Source organism: Typopeltis vanoorti, chromosome 3 (genome assembly GCF_054136105.1).
Source record: "Typopeltis vanoorti isolate ZY-2024b chromosome 3, IOZ_Tvanoo_1.0, whole genome shotgun sequence".
NCBI classification, from domain to species: Eukaryota; Metazoa; Arthropoda; class Arachnida; order Uropygi; family Thelyphonidae; genus Typopeltis; species Typopeltis vanoorti.
The window spans coordinates 85,105,438-85,125,328 of NC_143551.1; the positions used below are offsets into that span (position 1 = coordinate 85,105,438).

The 19,891-nt window shown below is 34.2% G+C and overlaps 1 protein-coding gene across 1 annotated transcript in view; it reads left to right on the top strand.

The window, feature by feature from the left end:
• LOC150108343 (ataxin-10) overlaps window positions 1–19,891 on the top strand; it is a 173,154-nt gene that overhangs the window by 50,258 nt on the left and 103,005 nt on the right. Inside the window, exon 6 of the mRNA XM_090390449.1 lies at window positions 12,469–12,543. Coding sequence (XP_090246575.1) covers window positions 12,469–12,543 — 75 coding nt within the window. The remainder of the gene's footprint in view (window positions 1–12,468; window positions 12,544–19,891) is intronic.

A 19,891-nucleotide genomic window follows, 5' to 3' on the forward strand; every position in this document is an offset into this window, starting at 1 on the left:
TCACTAGAGCAATAATAAATAAGTATACTGTGGATGTGGTTTATCATCTAGGCAATTCAGACAACAGTCTATTATTGATTTCTTTTCTCATGGAGCAATGCCTTTCATCACTACACCTACTCATGCCTCAGTGTTATTTAGCATTGTAGGATTCCCCAGTGGGATGACTTTCATGATTTTTATGTCTCATTTCCTTGATTAGATGATTGTTTTCATTCTTCCATTTGTACTGAATGTAACACTAAAGCAATTCTTACTGATATGAAAATATTTGTTTCCCTTTCTGTTTTAAATTCACACCACTTAATCTAAGTTGTTTTTTTTCTGGAAGTACGAGGGTGGTGTGAAAAGTTCTCATCGTTGACCATAGATGGCAACACTATCGGCAAGATTTTTTATTTCTAAGTGGGTACATCTGTCATAAGCATCCATGTGAAATTGCAAGTCATTCTGCTGTCTGAAAAAGTATTGTCTGTATACCTTGAAATGGATAAAATTGAGTACCGTGCGATTATAAAATTCTTTGTAAAAGAAGGTTTAACGCCAAAAGAAATTCATTCAAAGTTCATGAAAGTTTATGGGCACTTTTCTCCTTCATTTTTGACAATTAAGAAATGGGCTGCCGAGTTTAAACGTGGCCATACCAGCCTTCAAAATGATCCACGTGAAGGATGTCCAAAAAGTGTAACAACACCAGAAATCATTGATCAAGTGCACGTTATGGTATTGGATGACGGTGAGTCAAAGCACGTGAAATTGCTGAGACTATAAGCATTTCAAAAGAATGTGTAGGATATATTTTGCGTGAAGAATTGCATATGAAAGAGCTTTGTGCAAGATGGATGCCACGCTTGCTCACTGCAGATCAAAAACGCACTCACATGAAAATCTCTGAACATTGCAGGAGCGTTTTAACAAGAATAAAATTGATTTTGTGCATCGATTTAGTACTGTGGATGAGACTTGGATTCACCATTGCACAGCAAAATCCAAACAGAAGCCAGTTGTTCAGCGCCAAAGAAGACAAGGTTGGTTCCATCAGCAGGAAAGGTCATGGCATCGGTATTTTGGGATGCTAAATGCATTTTGTTTATTAATTATCTTGAAAAGGATAAAACAATAACCGGGGAATATTATTCCGATCTTTTAACCAGACTAGATGACAAAATTCACGAGAAAAGACCCTTTTTGCAGAAAAAAAAAAAATCATCCTTCATCAGAACAATGCACCTGCCCACAGAGGTGTTATAGCAATGGGAAAATTAAGGGATCTGCACTATGAATTGTTAGAACATCCACCCTATTCCCCAGATTTGGCTCTCTCTGACTTCTGATCTCTTCCCAAAACTAAAACTCTTCCTCACTGATCAGCGTTTTTCTTCGAATCAAGAGATGATTGCAGCTGTAGAGGGGTATTTTGTAGATCTTACTGAGAACCACTACAGGGACAGGATAATGGCACCGGAGCATCGCTGGAATTAATGTATTAGTCTTAAGGGAGATTATGTTGAAAAATAAAAATAATTTTGAAATTATAAATTTGTTTTTTCATTGTTTTTTCATAAACAAGAACTAGATATATCACAAGTTGATTTAATTAAAATATCCATGTTTCTTTTCTGTCTATACCAAAGCCAGAAATAGCTACAAGCAAATTGATAACACATCAACACATCTAAAACTGATTTTGAAAGTGAGCACCAAAAGTGGGAAATTTTGCATCATATATTCAAATGGCAATCATGCTTTCTGGTTTTTTTGCAAAAACTATTGGCTATAAGGTTTAGACAACACCTTGCTTCTACCTCTTTTTGCACTATGACATTGATATTTACCCACAGAAAAAGCAATCTGCTGACTTCTTACTAATTTTTGCATAACTAATCTTGGTAAATGGCCTCCGATTCCAAACACACACACACACACAAAATTCAATATTATTATTATTATTATTACTACAAGAGACCTCCAGGCTATCAGGGACTTATTGAGGGAGCACATAATACTCACACCATGCCCTACATTCTCTTGAATTCATTCATGCTATCTGCACTCACAATCTCAAAGGCAAGCCATTCCAGTTATGCACCACTCTATGAGAAAAAATTTAACTCTCACCCCATGTCTTGAACTGCATTCATTCTCAACTTTTATGGAATCCCTCTCATCCCCCCCCTCCCTGCTACTTCTATAAAATGAAAAATTCTATCTAATTGTATCCTGTGGTACTCTTTCAGAAGTTTGTAGGTGTTTATCATATCACCTCCTCTTTTTCCTCTCTGCTAGTATCTGCAGTCCACAAATTCTCAATCTCTCCTTATAATTGCATTCCATAGTCATGATATCATCTTTAACACTTTCCTTTGACCTTCTCCACTGTATTGAAAACCAGGAGTCCAGATCTGCACCCAATAGTCCAGATGAGCTCTTATCAAAGCCTTATAAAATAAAGAGGCAAAATGACTTCCTTATTCTTACATGTCAGTGTTTGTTTCAACATTTCAGTTATTCTCTGAGTTGAATTCACAATTTTTACTATATGACCTCTGAACTTCAACTTCCTATCTACTGAATCTCCAAGATCCCTGGCAGGGGTTCAGTTTTTCTACCATAATCCTGGCAGTATAATACACCATTAGCTATCTCATTACACCAAAATAATTAGCTTTACATTTAATAACATTGGACTGATAGTCATTTTCAATTCCCCAGTTCTAGTATATTCTGCATTACTAGTTACCCTGTCAATTTTTGCATCATCAGCAAATAGCTGCATGACATTGGGAAGAATTTAACAAGTGACATGAAGCTATTTGCTGATGATACAAAGATCCCCAATACATCACTTTTTGATATCTGTCACTCAGACATTCTTTTATCCAGAATAGTAATTTATAATCCAATCCATATCCTCCAACTTATGCAACAGTCTTCCATGCTGAATCCTGTCCAAAGTTTTAGCAAAGTACAAAAGAATCATTGTGTATCCATTTCCCTTGTCTAACTCATCTGTGGTATTATTATAAAATGTGAGCAGGTTACTTAAATGGGACCTTCCCTTAGTAAACCCATGCTGTTCATTGCAAAGTATGTGATCTCTTATCAATTTTTCCAAAATTGTCACCACCACTCTAGAGATACTGATATGTCAATAGATAGATACATCAGTCTTTGCACCACCCTTGTGCAATGAAATTATCATGTATTCTTTCCACTTCTATGGAATCTTTCCTGTGCTGAGAATCGAATTATACTGCCAATTCAGCTGAATACTCTTTTAGCATCTATGTTGTTTTATTATTAGTACCTATCACCAAATTCATAATCAGTTTGTACAACAGCTAGTATACCTCATCCTCATACACCTGAGTTCTTTTCTCTAGTGTAAAGCTCAGTGTTGTTACTAGGTTGATAGCTTTTAGCAAAGTGGGCGCTTATTAAGTTGAATCATCTCTTCTGCATCAGCACACTATTCACATTAATGAGAGATTCATTCACATTCATTCTTTTTTTACTTGCAACATAACAACAGAATTCTTTTGGATTGTCTTTTTTTGCTTGAAGAGCCAGTATCTTTTCATGCTCTTATAGCTTTCCATACAATAGTTGTAACTCTTCTGATCTGCACCTTATAATTTTCATAACTGGCATCATCCTTATGCAGTATTCTTTCCACATAATCTTTTTCATAAGAACCTCTTGGTTATTCTTGTTTATTTATCCCACTCTGTTTATTCTTAGAACCCCTCTAGGGACATATTCTGATATTGCATCTCAATGTGTTTTTTAAGTACTTCCCATGTACTGCCAATATCCTTTCCATCTAGTTCTACATTTTAATTATGTGATTATAAAGACAATAGTTACCCATCTCTGACTGTTTAACATTAGCCATTCTACTGTGAGAATGTATCAGAACATCATTCACCTTATTTACTTGCAGTCAAAAGATCTAGCATTTCTTTTATATGATGTCATTATATAAAAGTCTTTTGATAGATTTTTACATGACAAGTTGCCACTGCCACTGGGTAGAGCTAATAGGCGATTGACTGTCAGATCGGTGTTACTATAAACGTTGTGTTGGGTTTGGGGTACAGTATCCCAAAAGAGAAAAGTAACTAGTGGTATGCTGCTGGGGTCTGTTTTATGGCCATTGTTGTTTAAATTGTATATTAATGATATAGGAACAGGTTTAACTGGAGATATATAGATATGGCAGATGATACAAAATTGGGTAAACAATGAGGAGTCATGTTGATGTTGTGGCCTTACAAGAGGATTTGAATAGAATATATGAGTGGACAAGTGAGCAGAACTGTCACTTCATTGTTGCAAAGTGTAAGATTTTTGAAATTTGGTAGGCAAGTATGTGTTGCAAAGTATATGCCACTTGGTGCAGAAACTTTCTTATTTAGGGGGTAACATTGCACAAATTGTGAAGTCATCACATCGGATTATAGCAATGTGGAGGACCTTGACATGCAGAAATAGAGAGGTTAAGTTTGATCATATAAAATCTTCATCAGGTCATGTGGATTATTATGTACTGATTTGGTCACCTAAAGAATACAGAGACGGTTGATGGGGGGGGGACAGTATCTAGTCTTTGGTATAAATTTGGTAGAGTATAAAGACAGATTGAAGGAATGCAATTTTCATAAACTCATAAATAAATTAAAGATACCAAGAATTTATACACTTGGTTTAATTCATTATCCAAGTGTAAGCAAACCAAGTTTACACCTGAAATGAAAAACCAAATGAAGAAACTTCCAACCACTTTTCTCTAATCCAGAGCAATTTAATAATAAGGTGTGACACCTTTTGGCAACTCGTATATGAAAATATGATTTCTGCATTATTTCAACCTTAGTATCACCTGTGGGCCTGGCTCCCACTGAAGAGACCTCAATAAAGGTCGAAACCGGTCTGGTCTACCTATTCACTGATGAGACCCAAATGAGGGTTGAAACCAGTGCAGGGGTGGATCTGGCTCTGAGAGGCACCCCTGCACTGGTTTCAACCCTCAAAAACCTACCTCCAGGCTTCGCTTGTAGGTAGGTTTTTGCCTGTCTTTGAGTGGGGCCATCGCTGAGATTATGGCTCTGCTTGATGGTGGGGTGAGCCTGCCACTGGGTAGAGCCAATGCTGAGAAGTTCTTCTTGGTGATGAGGTGAGCCTGTCACTGACTGGAACAATGCTGAGTTGGACGATCTTTCTGGATTGTCTTATTTTTAGAGCCCGCTTCATCTATACAAAGGTCGAAACCTTTGTATAGATGAAGCGGTAAGGATCATTACCAGTCTGGGTAATGATCCTTCCCTTAATGCATAGCATTATACATGTCCCCAAGGAGATGTGTTTTGCATCATTATGGGATACTAAAGCAAGTGATGGGAAGTCAATACCACCTTTACCACGAGTTGCCCGAATCCTGAAAATACTTCAGGTGCAAACTTTGTTTGCTTACACTTGGATAATGGATTAAACCAAGTACACCTAAACCTCTTTTTACGTGATAGATATGTTCCTAAAAATTACGCATAAATATTCGTGTAAAAAGAACTACTGACTCCATAGAAAAAGTGAAGATTGGTTCCAAACCTGAAATATAAGCAAAATAATGAAAAAAACAAACATTAAATTCGTTAGGATCATAAGATTTTTATTTACATTTCATGGAGAACACACATACTTATAAAGATTTTAATAACTTTAAGAAAACATATTTCAATTGTTTGCTAATGATTCTATAAAAAAATTATGTTATTCACTATCAGTTTCTGACAATAAACGCAAAAGCTTTCGTTTTCGTGAGACTGTAATATCACTAGAACTACTAGATATGGTATTATCGTCATCGACTTCCGCCTCAACTTGTGGAATTCTTCTTGTCATTTCTTGAACAAAAGTACCACTGGTTGTTTCAGTAGTTTTAGGCATGAACTCAGTTATTAATCGCTGTGTTGATGCTTTAGATAAGTTGCGATATAATTCTCTGTATGAAGACATTAACAACTTAAGCTCACGTGAAAACTTCCCAGCACGTTCTTCATTTGGATCATGTCGGGCAAAATAATTGCCTAAATTACTGGCCAGTTTAAGACCTCCTTTAATAATATCAGCAGTAAAAGTAGGATCATTATCATTGATCCTACTTTTTCCTGAAACGCAAAGAAGTTAATGATTATTATCATTAACTTCTTCGCTTTCAGGAGTCTCAGAAACAATCTCCACTATTTCGTCTTTGCTAAGAGGTTTATCAATTAACAATTCTTTGATATCTGCCGAAGTAAGATCATCGAATCCTTCTCCGCCCATTTCACATGCCAAACTTATTATGTTGGGGAATTCTGTAGTATGATTGAAGGGAACAGGAGCAATCTCTTTAACACATGCAGGCCAAATAGCTTTCCAGCATGCATTCATAGTTTCTGGTCTCAATTCAGATAGCGATAATCGAACCTGATCAATACAATCCATAATTGAAAATTTTTTCCACACATCCATAACTGACAGTGTTTCATCATCATTTAGCTTGTTCAAAACGTACTGAAATGTTCGTCTGACATAATATGTTTTAAAAGTCGCAATTATACCCTGATCTAGAGGTTGTAGCAATGATGTGGTATTGGGCAGCAGAAAAAAAAAACTGCACATTTGGGTGTTCTATAGCAGGATGACCGGGTGCATTATCAAGAATCAAAAACACTTTAAATTCAAGACCCTTGTCATTCAAATAGCATCTAACCTCTGGCACAAAATGTTTGTGGAACCATTCAGTGAAAATATCAATGGTCACTCAAGCTTTTTTGTTGGCCATCCAATGAACTGGCAATTTTTGAAAATCTTCGCCTTTCATTGTCCTTGGTCTTAATGATCGATTTATGAGCAGTGGTTTTAACATCTGATCTCCTAAAGCGTTCGAACAAAATAGGAGTGTTATGCGATCCTTTGCTGCTTTGAACCCACCAACAGTTTTTTGCATTTTTGATACGTAAGTTCTGTTTGGCATTTTTTTCCAGAAAAGGCTGGTTTCATCCATATTCCAAACTTGTTCACGAGTGTAACCTCCATCTTCAATTATTTTAGTAAGTCTTTGTGGAAATGCTTTAGCAGCTGTTTCATCAGTAGAAGCCGTTTCACCTTTAATTTTTATATCATGAAGAGCATGTCTTTTAATAAACTTAGCCAGCCAACCATTGCTTGCATGAAATTCATATTTTTTCCTCGATTGAGATGAAGTATCTGCATGCAATTTTTTAATCTGTTCATAAAATCTCAATGCTGATTGCTTGATGGAATTTCCGTCAACTGGCATTCTTTTTTGTACATTATCTTCTATCCACATCACTAAAGCTTTTTCAGCCTTTTCTAGAACAACATCTCTTGTGTATGATGCTAATTTTGCACCCGATTTGGTACTAGAGCATACCACATTTCTAATAGACTCTTCATTTTTCTTTATAGATCTGACAGTTGATTCACGGACTCCAAAATGCTTACCCACAGCCATTGCACCTTCCCCAGTTTGAAGACGATCTAAAATTTAAATTTTTATATCCAAGGAAACGGCTTTCCTTTTTGGGGGGGTTATCGGCAACATCATGTGAGGGCTGGATTAAAATCTTCGATTAATGAAATTAAAGTTTAAAAATTACATATAGCTTACCATTTATTATTTCTTGGCAAAATTATTAATTTTATAACGCGATTTTTATTTTGATTTCACTTAAAAAATAATCATCATCATACGTATCAAGGATTTAGGCCTAGTATGGCCTGTTCCGGCCTTAGAAGTCATCGTTGAATCGTTTAAGAGGACGTCCTGGTTTTCTTTTTCCTAATGGCTTGTACTTTAAGGCTTGTTTTGGTAATCTTTCTGTTTTCATTCTTTGAACGTGTTCCATCCATTTATGTTTATATTTTTTAATTTTTTCTATTACTGGTTCTTGGTTTAATTCTTTCATAATATCTTCGTTTCTTTTGTGACCAAATAGGGTATACTTTGCAGTTTTTCTCATAAACTTCATTTCTGCTGTTGTTAATCTTTGTTTGTCTTTTTGTTTTATTGTCCAGATTTTGCTTCCATACATTAAGACTGGTAAGGCTAATGTATTGTATACTTTTAGCCTGGTTTGTTTTTGAACTAGGTTTGGTTTAAATATAGAGTTAATTACACCTGTTATTTTTAAATATTTTGCAATTTTTACGTTTATATCTTTTTCATTTTCATATGTTATCATACATCCTAGGTAGTTAAATGAATTCACCTGTTCTAAGATCTTGTTATCTATTACTATTTTAGTTCTTGCTGGATCTTGTCCTTTAAAGGCCATGGTTTTTTGATTTTTCTGTTGATATTATCATACCATAATCTTTGGATATCTCATTTAGATTTAAAATAGCTTTCTGCAAGTTATCTTCAGAATTTGTAATTATTATTTGGTCGTCTGCAAAGAGGAGAGTGTTTAAGTTAACTGTAGGTGAAAGTTTAATTCCTTGGTGTAAATTTTTACTCCATTTTATTATTATTTCATTTAAGTAGATATTAAAAAGCGTTGCTGAGAGGGGGCATCCCTGTCAGACCTCTTGGTTTATCTCTCTTGTATATGATAGCTCGTGATTTAATCTTATTTGTATTTGATTATTTTCATATATACTTGTGATAGTTTTTAGGATATTATTTGGTATTTGTCTTTCTTTTAATATGTTAAATAATATGTTTCTTTTAACTTTGTCAAATGCTTTTTCAAAGTCAATAAATGCAATATGTGTTTCCAAATTATATTCTCTTCTTTTCTCTACTATTAATTTTAGGCAAAAGGCTGGGTCTATACATGATCGTCCTTTTCTAAATCCATTCTGTACCTCTTAGAATAAAGTTTTCGGAATATTTCATTAGTTTGTTATTTAAGATTCTGCTATATATTTTGTAACAGGAATTTAGTATACTGATACCTCTATAGTTTTTAGGGTCATCTCTATTACCTTTCTTAAAGATAGGAATCACAATTGCTTTTTTCCATTCTATTGGGGGGATACCAGTTGAGTAAATTTTATTTAAAAATAATAAGAGTCTTTTTTTGAATCTTGTTCCTGCATATTTATATAGTTCTGAACCTAGCTTATCTTCTCCAGGTGATTTTCCGTTTCTTGTTTCTTTCAGGCTGATTTCTAATTCTTCTTCAATTATTTCCTTTTCATTTTCGTTAATTGTTTGCCAGTCATCTTTTTTAAAATATTTGTCTGTCCACAGTTCTGTGTAGTAATTTAGAAATTCTTCTAATTTTAATTGTGTTTAATTTTATGTTTTCTTTGGTATCTGCATTTAGGTGTTTCAAAATCTTATATACATTGGGTCTTATTTTATATAAATCATGTTCCAAATTAGAAACAAATGTATTCCATGTATGTCTTTTTCTGACTTCTCTTTTATCTATGGCTCTTATTCTTTTATATTCTATTTCATCTTCTAATCTTTTACTGCTTAACCATTTGTGATAGGCTTCTTTTTTCTTTTTAATTATTTCTTTGATTGTATCATCCCAGATCTTCAGTTTTTTTCTTTTATTGAATTTTTTGGTCTTTCCTAAGCTTTCATTTGCTGCTGCATTTAGTATCGTTTTTATATTAAGCCATTCTATTTCTATTTCTTCATTTTGTTTTATTTATCTAGATATTGGTTAATTCTTTGTTCATATAGCCATTGTACATTTGTGTCATTCAATAGTCTAGTTTTATAAGCAAATGTTTCAATTTTTTTTTCTGTTCTTGTTACTTGTAGCCATTTAGGTGGTAATCTTAATTTTATTTTAACAAGGAAGTGGTCACTGCTTATTTCATATCCTCTGTGAACTCTAACATCTAGTGAAAATTTTGATGTCTTTTCATTTAATATGAAGTAATCTAATATTGATTTCCATCTTCTTGCTGCCCAAGTATATTTATGTATGTCTTTATGTTTATAGAAGGAATACATTATTTTTAGGTTATTATAAACTACAAAGTCAATCAATTTTTTACCATTTCTGTTTAGAGCGTGTTCTCCATGTATTCCTATATTATTATTAATTTTCGTGTTTCCAATTCTTGCATTTAAGTCTCCTGCTAAAATTATGTAGTCATTTTTATTTATTTTATTATATATGTTTTGTAGCTGATTATAAAAATCAATATTATCCTGTTCTCTTCCTTCTTCTGGGGCATATAAACAAATTATTGTTAAATAGTCTCTATCTATTTTTATTCTAGCTTCTATTATTCTTTCATTCCATAATTTATAATGTTTTAACTGTTTTGAAAGGGAGTTATGAATCCAAATCATGACTCCTGCTTGTGCTCTTTGGTCTCTGTCGACTCCACTGTATATCACATTAAAATTTTCAGTTCTCATAGTTCCTTTTAATTTCTTTTTTGTTTCAGTGATTACTGCTATTTTAAAATTTCTTTCATTTAGTAACTGGTCTAATTCTATTTCTTTATATGCTATTCCTCTTACATTCCAGTTTGCTATGTGTATTATATTTTGTCATTTCCATTTTCGTTTTCCCTTTTCCATTCCAGGGTCGTTTCCCATAGATTCAATCCGATTATCTTTTTCTGTCAGCTTACAAGTAGGATTATGTTCTCCATGTCAGAGGACTAGCCTGACAATGGAATAGTTCAGTGGTAGGGTTGCTACCTTAAGGTTTCTGAACTAGCCTTCTTCCGAATTTAAACCCATTGGAGGAATAGGGTATATTGAAGGGGAAAGAGTAGATTATAGAAGAAATATAGTAAGGTTTATAGAGAGGGCATAGTTGTAAGGCCAGAAATGAAAAGACCCCATGGCCCTCGAGTACTCTAATAGCATAAAGGTCATAAAGTAAGAAGAGTTGGCTGATAAGGCCTTATAGGAAAGATTAAAGTAAGTGGATCTTCCTCAAAGTAGAAGAAGAAGAGGATAGATCCAGCTAGGGGTACATGGGAGTGCCGCTTCCCTTACAATCAAGATGATTGCCCCTTATGGCCCTGTTGGTCCACGAGTCCTTATTCAGTGTATTCGGACCACCCCACCATATATATATACACACACACACACTCGCACGGGCATGTACACACACGCACACACATATGGTGGGCTCCCCTATCTGCCACTCAGGGGACACGCTCTCTAGGGGTTACAGGGTCCCCTGAGAGACTTAAAAAATGCAAATGCAAAAAATGTGGTAACTGTGTTGTCTACTCAAACACCAAATTCAAACTGCTAAGAACTGTTTTTTTATGCGCAGTCAGTTATGTAATTCAGGGAATTCTCAATAAATGAAATTCTTAAGAATTTAGAATTTTCTTAATTGAAACGAGAATGCAAAAAAAAAAAAAAAAAAAAAATCTCAGCATTTTCTAGAATTTAGAATTTTCTTGAATTATGGATTTTTTCCTAACTTAGACTTTAGGTTGGTCACGTAAAAGTGAATAAAAATTGCATAAAAAAATTATTTTTGATATCCCAATTTGCATAAAAAAATTCGCATAAAAAGAGGTTTAGGTGTATATAGATTCTTGATATCTTTAATTTATAACATAACCAAGGGAAAAAACTTCCAACAACCTCGTGAATTGGAGGAGCGGAGATATGATTGAGACATATAAGTTGGCAAGAAGTTATACTAGATTAATGCAGAAGAATTTTTCATGAAATAGGAGATAGGTAGAATAAGAGACCTTACCTGGAAACTATATAAGGAAGATGGGAGTAAGAAGCAGGTTCTTTGTGTGGAGAGTGATGGATAAGTGGAATTCATTAAAGAGGGTGGCTAATATGGACACACACACACACACACACACACACACTGAATGAGTCTAAAGTACAGTTTGATGAATGTGTTACCTTCCATGATAAGTCTTTTGACCCATGGAAATCTGGTGTTAATGACATCATCTAGAACCCATAACTGCAGCTGAAGTATGGCTTGCAATCATCTACTATTGCTATATTATTTGAAACATAATTGACTTTATTCAGAATTAGTTGAATTGCATTGCCTGTGCGAGACCATAGCTTAAAAAAAAGTTCCATGTGTGGATTTTAGAGCAGGATTTCTGTATTATCTGTTCCTTAGCCTACCCACATCAATGTAGTATGGGTACTAATGTATTGTGGGTGGGCTTTTACATAGGTGAAAAGCTTTTGTGAGTAGGATTCACGAGGTACCTTGTAGTATGCTAATGTTGTTCACATGGGCATGTTATTCTTTCATCCTTTCTCTCTCATCTACATTTGATTGCAATTGACTGTCTTATACAGTTTACAACAAGTCTGCAACATACCTGATCATGTTTTTTCTGATTGCTAAACATTTTACATGATTTTTCATCCATTGTTTTTAAGAAAAACTATTTAAATAATATTATCCAGTGTAAATTCTTCTTTTTATATATTTATTTATTTTATTATTTTTTTTGTTGTTGTTGCAAATGTAGTTTCTTGTGTCTGGAATACCTCATACAGAAAGTAGATATTTCAGAGTGCTTTGTTAATCTTCCAGTACAAAATAGGTAAGAAAGAAAAATTATTTGAATTATACAATAACTATTTAACTTAACACAATAAGGGTAAATGTATAATACACATCAGCTGTAAATTGCATTTGTATACAATTATCAGCATTAAGTATGATACAACCAATCCCAACTATATCAATGCCATTACTGTATAATGAACTCATTCAAACAGACTACCATTACATCCCATTCAGATTTTCATAACATTGATCCCATTCTAAAGAAAATTGAAAAATTTGTCATACATTCAAATCTGACTATAGCAAACACTAATGAAACAGGCTTGTCACCAGAATAAACTTTTCCTATGGTCCCTGTAAGTAATGAGAGTTGACTGTATTGAATCTCCCACCAAAACAAACCATTCCTTTGGTCTATGCAAGATCACTGTAATGAAAATTGATGTTGTAATCTACTTGAATGATTAAATTATATACTGTAATTTGTAACGACATAGTATTACATATTATATTATTGATATCAATAATTGGTTAGATATTCACTTAAGATCTGCATTGTTAGTGTGATTTATAAAATAGCCTATAAATTGTTTACTGGTGCATACATTCTTTCCATGGCTTCACATTCTCTGTTTGTATTTCATACTTTCCAATTATTCAGATGGAGTATTGATAGCAAGACTTATGTATTTGAACACCTCGCCTTATAAACTAGTATCTCAGTAGCTATAATTTCAATATTTAATTGATAGTCAGATTACCTTATCTTTTGCAAGAGTCAAAGCTGTATAACTGAGAGGAGACCTCCACAAAGCCTTTAAAGGAATGCGGAGAACCGACCAGGACTTCTGACCTAATGTCCAATCCTCACCTTCTCGTATTGCACCCTGTTGGGTATCTACTTGGATACTGAACGAACGAGGATGGGCTGGCAATTTGGGATTTAGCCAACCAAATTGTATTCTTATTGGTTAAACCAAAATAAAAATGATGGTACAGCATGACAAAATTTCATGATGGCTGGGGCGTCGCCCGGTTAAACAAGGCCCCAGTTGGTTTCACCAGGGCAAACAGCAAAAAGTCAGCTGCTGGAACAAATCGGAAAACACACACCAACCCAGCATCACCAGAGTTAAGATTGGTACTATCAACATAAGAAGCCTGAATGGCAAAGAAATGGAGCTAGCTGAGGAATTAGATAAGTACCAGATCGACATAATAGGGGTGACTGAAACAAAAAAGACAAAAACTGGTGAGATCTTTCTGAGCAATAAATACAAAATGTTATATTCAGGAAATTACAATCAAGGAAAAGAAGGAGTAGCCATAGTATTCAACACAAAATACAAGGCTAATCTTCTTGAATGGCAGGCAGTCTCAAGTAGAGTGATGTGGGAAAAATATCAGAATGGGGAATTGGACAATGAGACTTATTTGTGCCTATGGTCCCACAGAAGGTTCTACTAAGGTAAAAGTGGGGAATTTTTTGATACTTTAGAAAAAGCAACTGACACAATGAAAAAGGAAAATTTGGTCCTTGTTAGTGATCTAAATAGCAGAGTAGGAAATGATTGTCACACATACAAAAATATTGTGGGAAAATTTGGAGAAAAGAACAAAGCTAATAATAATAGCAAATACCTGTTGGATTTCTGCTCAGGACATGGACTGGTTATTACTAACACCATGTTCCAACATAAAAATGTGCACAAATTCACATGGAGAGAAGAGGCAAGGAATAAGAAAAGTCTCATTGACTATGTTATTGTTGATAGTGATGTTTTCTCCCCAGTGCAGGACACCAGAGTGTACAGAGGATTTGAAATTGGTAGTGAGCACTATTTTAGTCTTGAACAGGATAAAATTGAATTTCATATTGAAAAGAATAATATGTAAGAAAGTTTTAAAGCTAATAAAAGTTGAGCAGCTCTCAGATGTGAATTGTAGACTAAAATACATACACGAAGATTATTGAAGAAAAAATGAAAGAGTTTGAGAACAGGAACCAAACCTTGGAGATTCAGTGGCAAGCCTTGAAGAAAACCCTGATTGATTCAGCTAGAGAAGCATGTGGTGAAGTTGTCTGCAAGGATAGAAATATTAGAACTCCATGGTGGACACAGGAAGTTAAAGAGGCAGTGAAGGAAAAGAAGAAAGCATATCAAAAGTTCCTGCAAATAAGTCAGCTTTTGCTCTTAGAGAATACATAGACAAATGCATGAAAGCTAAACAATGTGTAAAATTAGCTAAACAAAAGTCATGGGAGGACTTTGGCAGGAACATAGAAAATAAATATCAAGAAGGTGGCAAAATATTCTGGATGTTGTTGAAGAAGCTTAGGAATGGAGGAAAGAGTGCTGTAAAAGGAGTTAGAGATGATAAAGGTGACATGAAAATGGGAGAAAAAGATATCCTTGAAGTATGGAGTAATTACTTTGAAAAACTGCTAAATGAAACAAGCAGTGATGATAGCACAGTGATAAAAAATACCGACCAGGCATGCAGTCAGGAATACATATCCATACTTGAAGTAGAAAAAGCCATCAAAGGCTTGAAATGTGGAAAGGCAGCAGGAGTAGATGATATTCGACCAGAAATGCTGAAGTATGGTGGTATAAGAGTCTTACAGTGGCTGCACTGCATAGTTCAGAATGCCTCGACAGAGGGACGAATTTCCGATGATTGGAGTAGAGCTCTCATAGTGCCCATATATAGAAAGAGAAATAAAACTGAATGTGAGAATTACAGAGGTATTTCCCTACTGAGTGTTCCGGGCAAGATTTATGCCAGTATACTTGAGAAACGGTTGAGAAGAATTGTGGAAGAAAAGCTTGGTGAAGAACAGGCTGGATTCAGGCCAAATAATAGAGACTCTCAGGATCAGATCTTCAATTTACAACAAATAGTTGAGAAAACATGAGAATATAACAGAGATCTGTATTTAAGTTTTGTAGATCTGGAAAAGGCATACAACAAGGTGCCAAGAGAGAAGCTATTCAATATGCTACAATTATATGGTGTCAATGAGGCATTATATCAAGCAATATTTAGTCTTTATTTGAGTTGTAAGTCAGCAGTTAGAATTGAAGATAATACAGTAAATATAGGTTTAATGTTAAATCTGGTGTGAGACAAGGATGTACATTATCCTCTCTGTTATTCATTATCTATATGAATAACATTATGAAGCAAAGTGGTATTAAACCTGATATCAAAATTGGAGATGTTAATATCAGCTTTTTGCTTTATGCGGATGATGTTATACTTCTAAATAAATCCTCTACAAGTCTGCAAGATTCACTGACTAAATTGAATAACTGTTGTAATAGATATGTTTTGAAGGTCAGCAATAAAAAGACATTGACAATGAAAATAGGCAGAATCATTGAAAATGTCAAGTGTTTTGTGAATGGAGAACTGGTGGAACAAGTAAAACATTTCAGCTACTCAGACACGAATTTTAGTGAAGATGGTAAATTAAATATAGAAATAGACAACCGAATCAACAAAGCTGGTATGGTAGGAAGTCAATTGAATAAATTCATATGGAATAAGAGAGAAATTAGTCGGAACACTAAATTAGCTGTATACAAGACAGTGTTCAAACCAGTTTTAACTTATGGATCTGAGAACTGGGTCAGAAGTAAAACACTTGACCGAAGACTAGAGACTGCAGATATGAGAGTCCTGAGAAAGATTATAGGCATGAACAGATGGCATCAATGGCAGTATCATATTAAAAAACGAGGATATTAGGAAAGAACTTGACATTGTCATCATCCAGGAATGCGTTAGCAGAGCTAATCTCAGGTGGTATTGTCACTTAAACAGAATGAGCGAAGGAAAATTAGCAAAACAAGTATTCTCTGCCAGGTTGGCAGGAAAACGACCCAGAGGAAGACCAAGATATAGGTGGATTGATACGGTACAAAGTGCCTTAGATGATAGAAATATAAGATCTGGTAATGTTGGAGTCTTGACAAGTAACAGACTGAATTGGAGGAAAATTGTAGATAGGAAGTTAGTAATGATGTAAATTTTTCGTGTAGTACTATCATATCCTGTACATCCCTTGAGGGTGCATAGCAGGAATTTGATGATGATGAATTTTTTAAGACTTGAGTATCTCTTACATCACAAACAAGCAGATGATTTTAAAACTAGTAATATAACTTTTGAAAATCATAAGTATTACTAGTTTTAAAATCATCATTTGAAAGATACAATCAAAAATACAATCAAGAAACTAGAACATAAAGAAGCCAGAAAATGAAGTGAAAATAAAGATTAAATGAAAAAGTTAAAAAAATGGATATATTCAACTTTAGCATTTGGAATTAATGTTGAATCAGGATCAGAAAAGAGTATGAAATGAAATAAAAAAAACAATGCTCTGTACCTTATATTTCGTTGGTCACAACAGTTAAGGTTTGGAAACCCTACATTTTATGCTTCAGAGCATAGGTTTTTTGAGAACATATGGAAATGCCTCTCATAGAAAAATTTGTGGCATCTAGTTTTCTCTTTCACTAACTAAAGATTCAGGGCTGGTAGAAGGAAGAAGGAAACTCTCCTTTATAATTGATGCAAGAGTGTGAAAAGGAGTCAGTGGGCATTGTTTTTGCAGGAGAAGGTCAACAAATAATTGCAAATAATGCATTTTGGGTTGTTTGTGAAATTATGGCTGAAATAACTAAAGCTGTGAGATCAAAGTTCTTGTCTGTAAATTGAATGTGCTCTTCTGTCTGATGTATTGTCTATTTTGTTATTTAAAACCAGAGATTTTTGGGGGAAAGGAAATTCCTGTTGTCCCCCTTATCTACATTGACTTTACTTGAAAGCCTATGTAATATTTCTTCACACGAAGGGCAGAAGTTGAACCAGTATCATTAATGAATTATCCCCCTACCCCCTCAAAAAAAAAAAAAAATGCACTTGGATTGTCTAATTTCTTTGGAAATATTATGGCAGAAAAAAGAATTGGAGTTTTTTTTTCTTTTAAATTATATTATGCTTTATTTTGATTGTGAACTATCTTCATGGATTGCTTAGAAAATTGAGGATATTAATTCAAAATGGGATCAAGATTCTCATGTCACTTAAAATAATTTTGGCAATATGTTCAGAACAAATGTTGGGATCAAATAGCAAAAAAAAAAAAAAAAAAAAAAAGTAGCATTCAACTGGGGAAGAGAAGAAATTATAGAGGTTATTCCTTTTTTCTCATTGTTTCTGGTGATCTGTATCCATATAATGGCTGTTTTCCTAGAACAGCTGTAGTGCAAACGATGAACATGGTTTCTGTGTTCTTCTAGACAGATATTAATAGTTTTCCCAGGTGCAAGGAATATTATAGATATCAGGACGATCTGATTGATGGAGAGGAATGTTTTGGCAAGTGGATAAGGGTGGTTTTTGGTATGGCCTGAAAAAGGTCTATGTGCTATACCTTTTAAGATGTGTGCAATTTTTTTTCTGAAGTGCCCCGAATGTTTTTTGTTTTCTGAATTTTGGAGAATGGGCTGAGAACTCTGTTGATTTTATAAAGAGGAATCATTGGCTAAAACAGTTCTCCAGATGTGATTGATATCTGTGGAGAAGCTACTGTGATCTGAGTAGTTTTTTTTTTTTTTTTTTAATCGGCTTCCAGAAGAGGTCCCGTCCTATAGCATGACAGTGTCATTTGTTTGCAAATGGTAAGAAGGAAGAAAGGAATTTGCTGGTGTGTTTTTTGAAGGTAATTGCAATCAATGGGGAAGACTGTCGAAAGAGCAGAGTATGAAAAGTTAGTTCACTAAGTTTGAAGTTAAGCTGCATATGCATGTTAAATCAGCAGTTGCTTGTATTTGTATAACAGTAATAGAAAATGGAGGGATGCTAGCAGTCAGCTCAAGAGAGTAGTGCCCATGGAACAGCACTGTCCTGAACTGGTTTGAAAACTGTCTTGTATACAGTTAGTTTAGTATTTTCTCTAATTTCTCTCTTATTCCATATAAATTTATTAAACTGGCTCCCTGTCATACTGGCTTTGCTTATTCTGTTGTCTTTTTACAGATTTAATTTGCCATCTTCACTAAAATCTCTGCAATAAATAGCTGAAATATTTTACTTGTTCTATAGGATCTCCATTCAGAATACAACTGAAGTTTTCTATAATCTTACCTATTTCATTGTTTTGGTCGTTTTATTGTTTTTTATTGCTGATTTTCATTCCAAATTTGTTACAGCTGTTATTCAATTTAATTAATGAATCCTGAAGACTTGCACTAGATGTGTTTAGGAGTATAATATCATCTGCATAAAACAAAGAGCTAAGTTTGACGTCTCAAATTCTCATATCAAGCTTGATGACACTTTCTTTCACAATGTTCCATATAGATAATGAATAAGAGTGGAGATAATGTGCATCCTTGTTTTACCCCTGATTTTACATCAAACCATCTTCCTGTATTTCTTTCAATTCTAACTGCTGACTGACAACTTAAATATAGACTATATTGCTCTGTATAATGTTCCATTCATCAATATAATTATAGTGTTTTAAACAGCTTTCTTTTGGGCACTGTGTCATATGTCTTTTCCAGCTCTACAACACTTAAGTACAGATCCTGACTTCTGAAGTTTTTTGTCATAAAGTGAAAATCTGATCTTGAATACCTCTGTTTAGCCTGAGCCCAGCTTGTTCTCTAAGTTTCCCTTTCACAATTTTTCTGAACCTCTTTTTCAGTTAATTTTGCATGAATTTACCTGGAACACTTAGTAAAGAAACTCCTCTTTAATTTTCCCAATTCAGCTGTATCCTTTTTTTTTTCATGGACAGGAACTCTGAGAGTTCTACTCCAGTTTGATTTAACAGTTTTTCAAAGTAATTATTCCAGAAATCTATGATATCCTTATCATCAGTTTCCATGTCACCTTTATCATCTTTGATTCCTTTTACAGTCCTTTCCTCCATTTCTAAGTTTTTTCAATAGCCTCCAGAACACTTGCCTGCCTTCCTGATATTTATCTTCTGTATTGTTATTGAAGTCTTATGACTTTTGTTTGGCTACTTTTACACATAGCTTAGCTCTCTTACTTTTTTTCTTTATTCTTTAGAGCATCTGTCAGCTTATTTGCTAGGAAGAACTTTCAATATGCTTCTTTTTTTTTTTCAGGACTACTTTATCGTCCTGTGTCCACCATGGAATTCTTATTTTTTTATCCTTTCAGAAAACTTCACCACATGCATCCTTAACAGAATCAATCAATAAGCATAGCTATTATTCATTAGATCTTTATGCTTTTCATATTTAAAATTATATTAATCAATAAATTAAAGTATTTGTTATCCTACAATTAATTGTATTGGACTAATTAAGATGAGCCTTGATGCACTATGC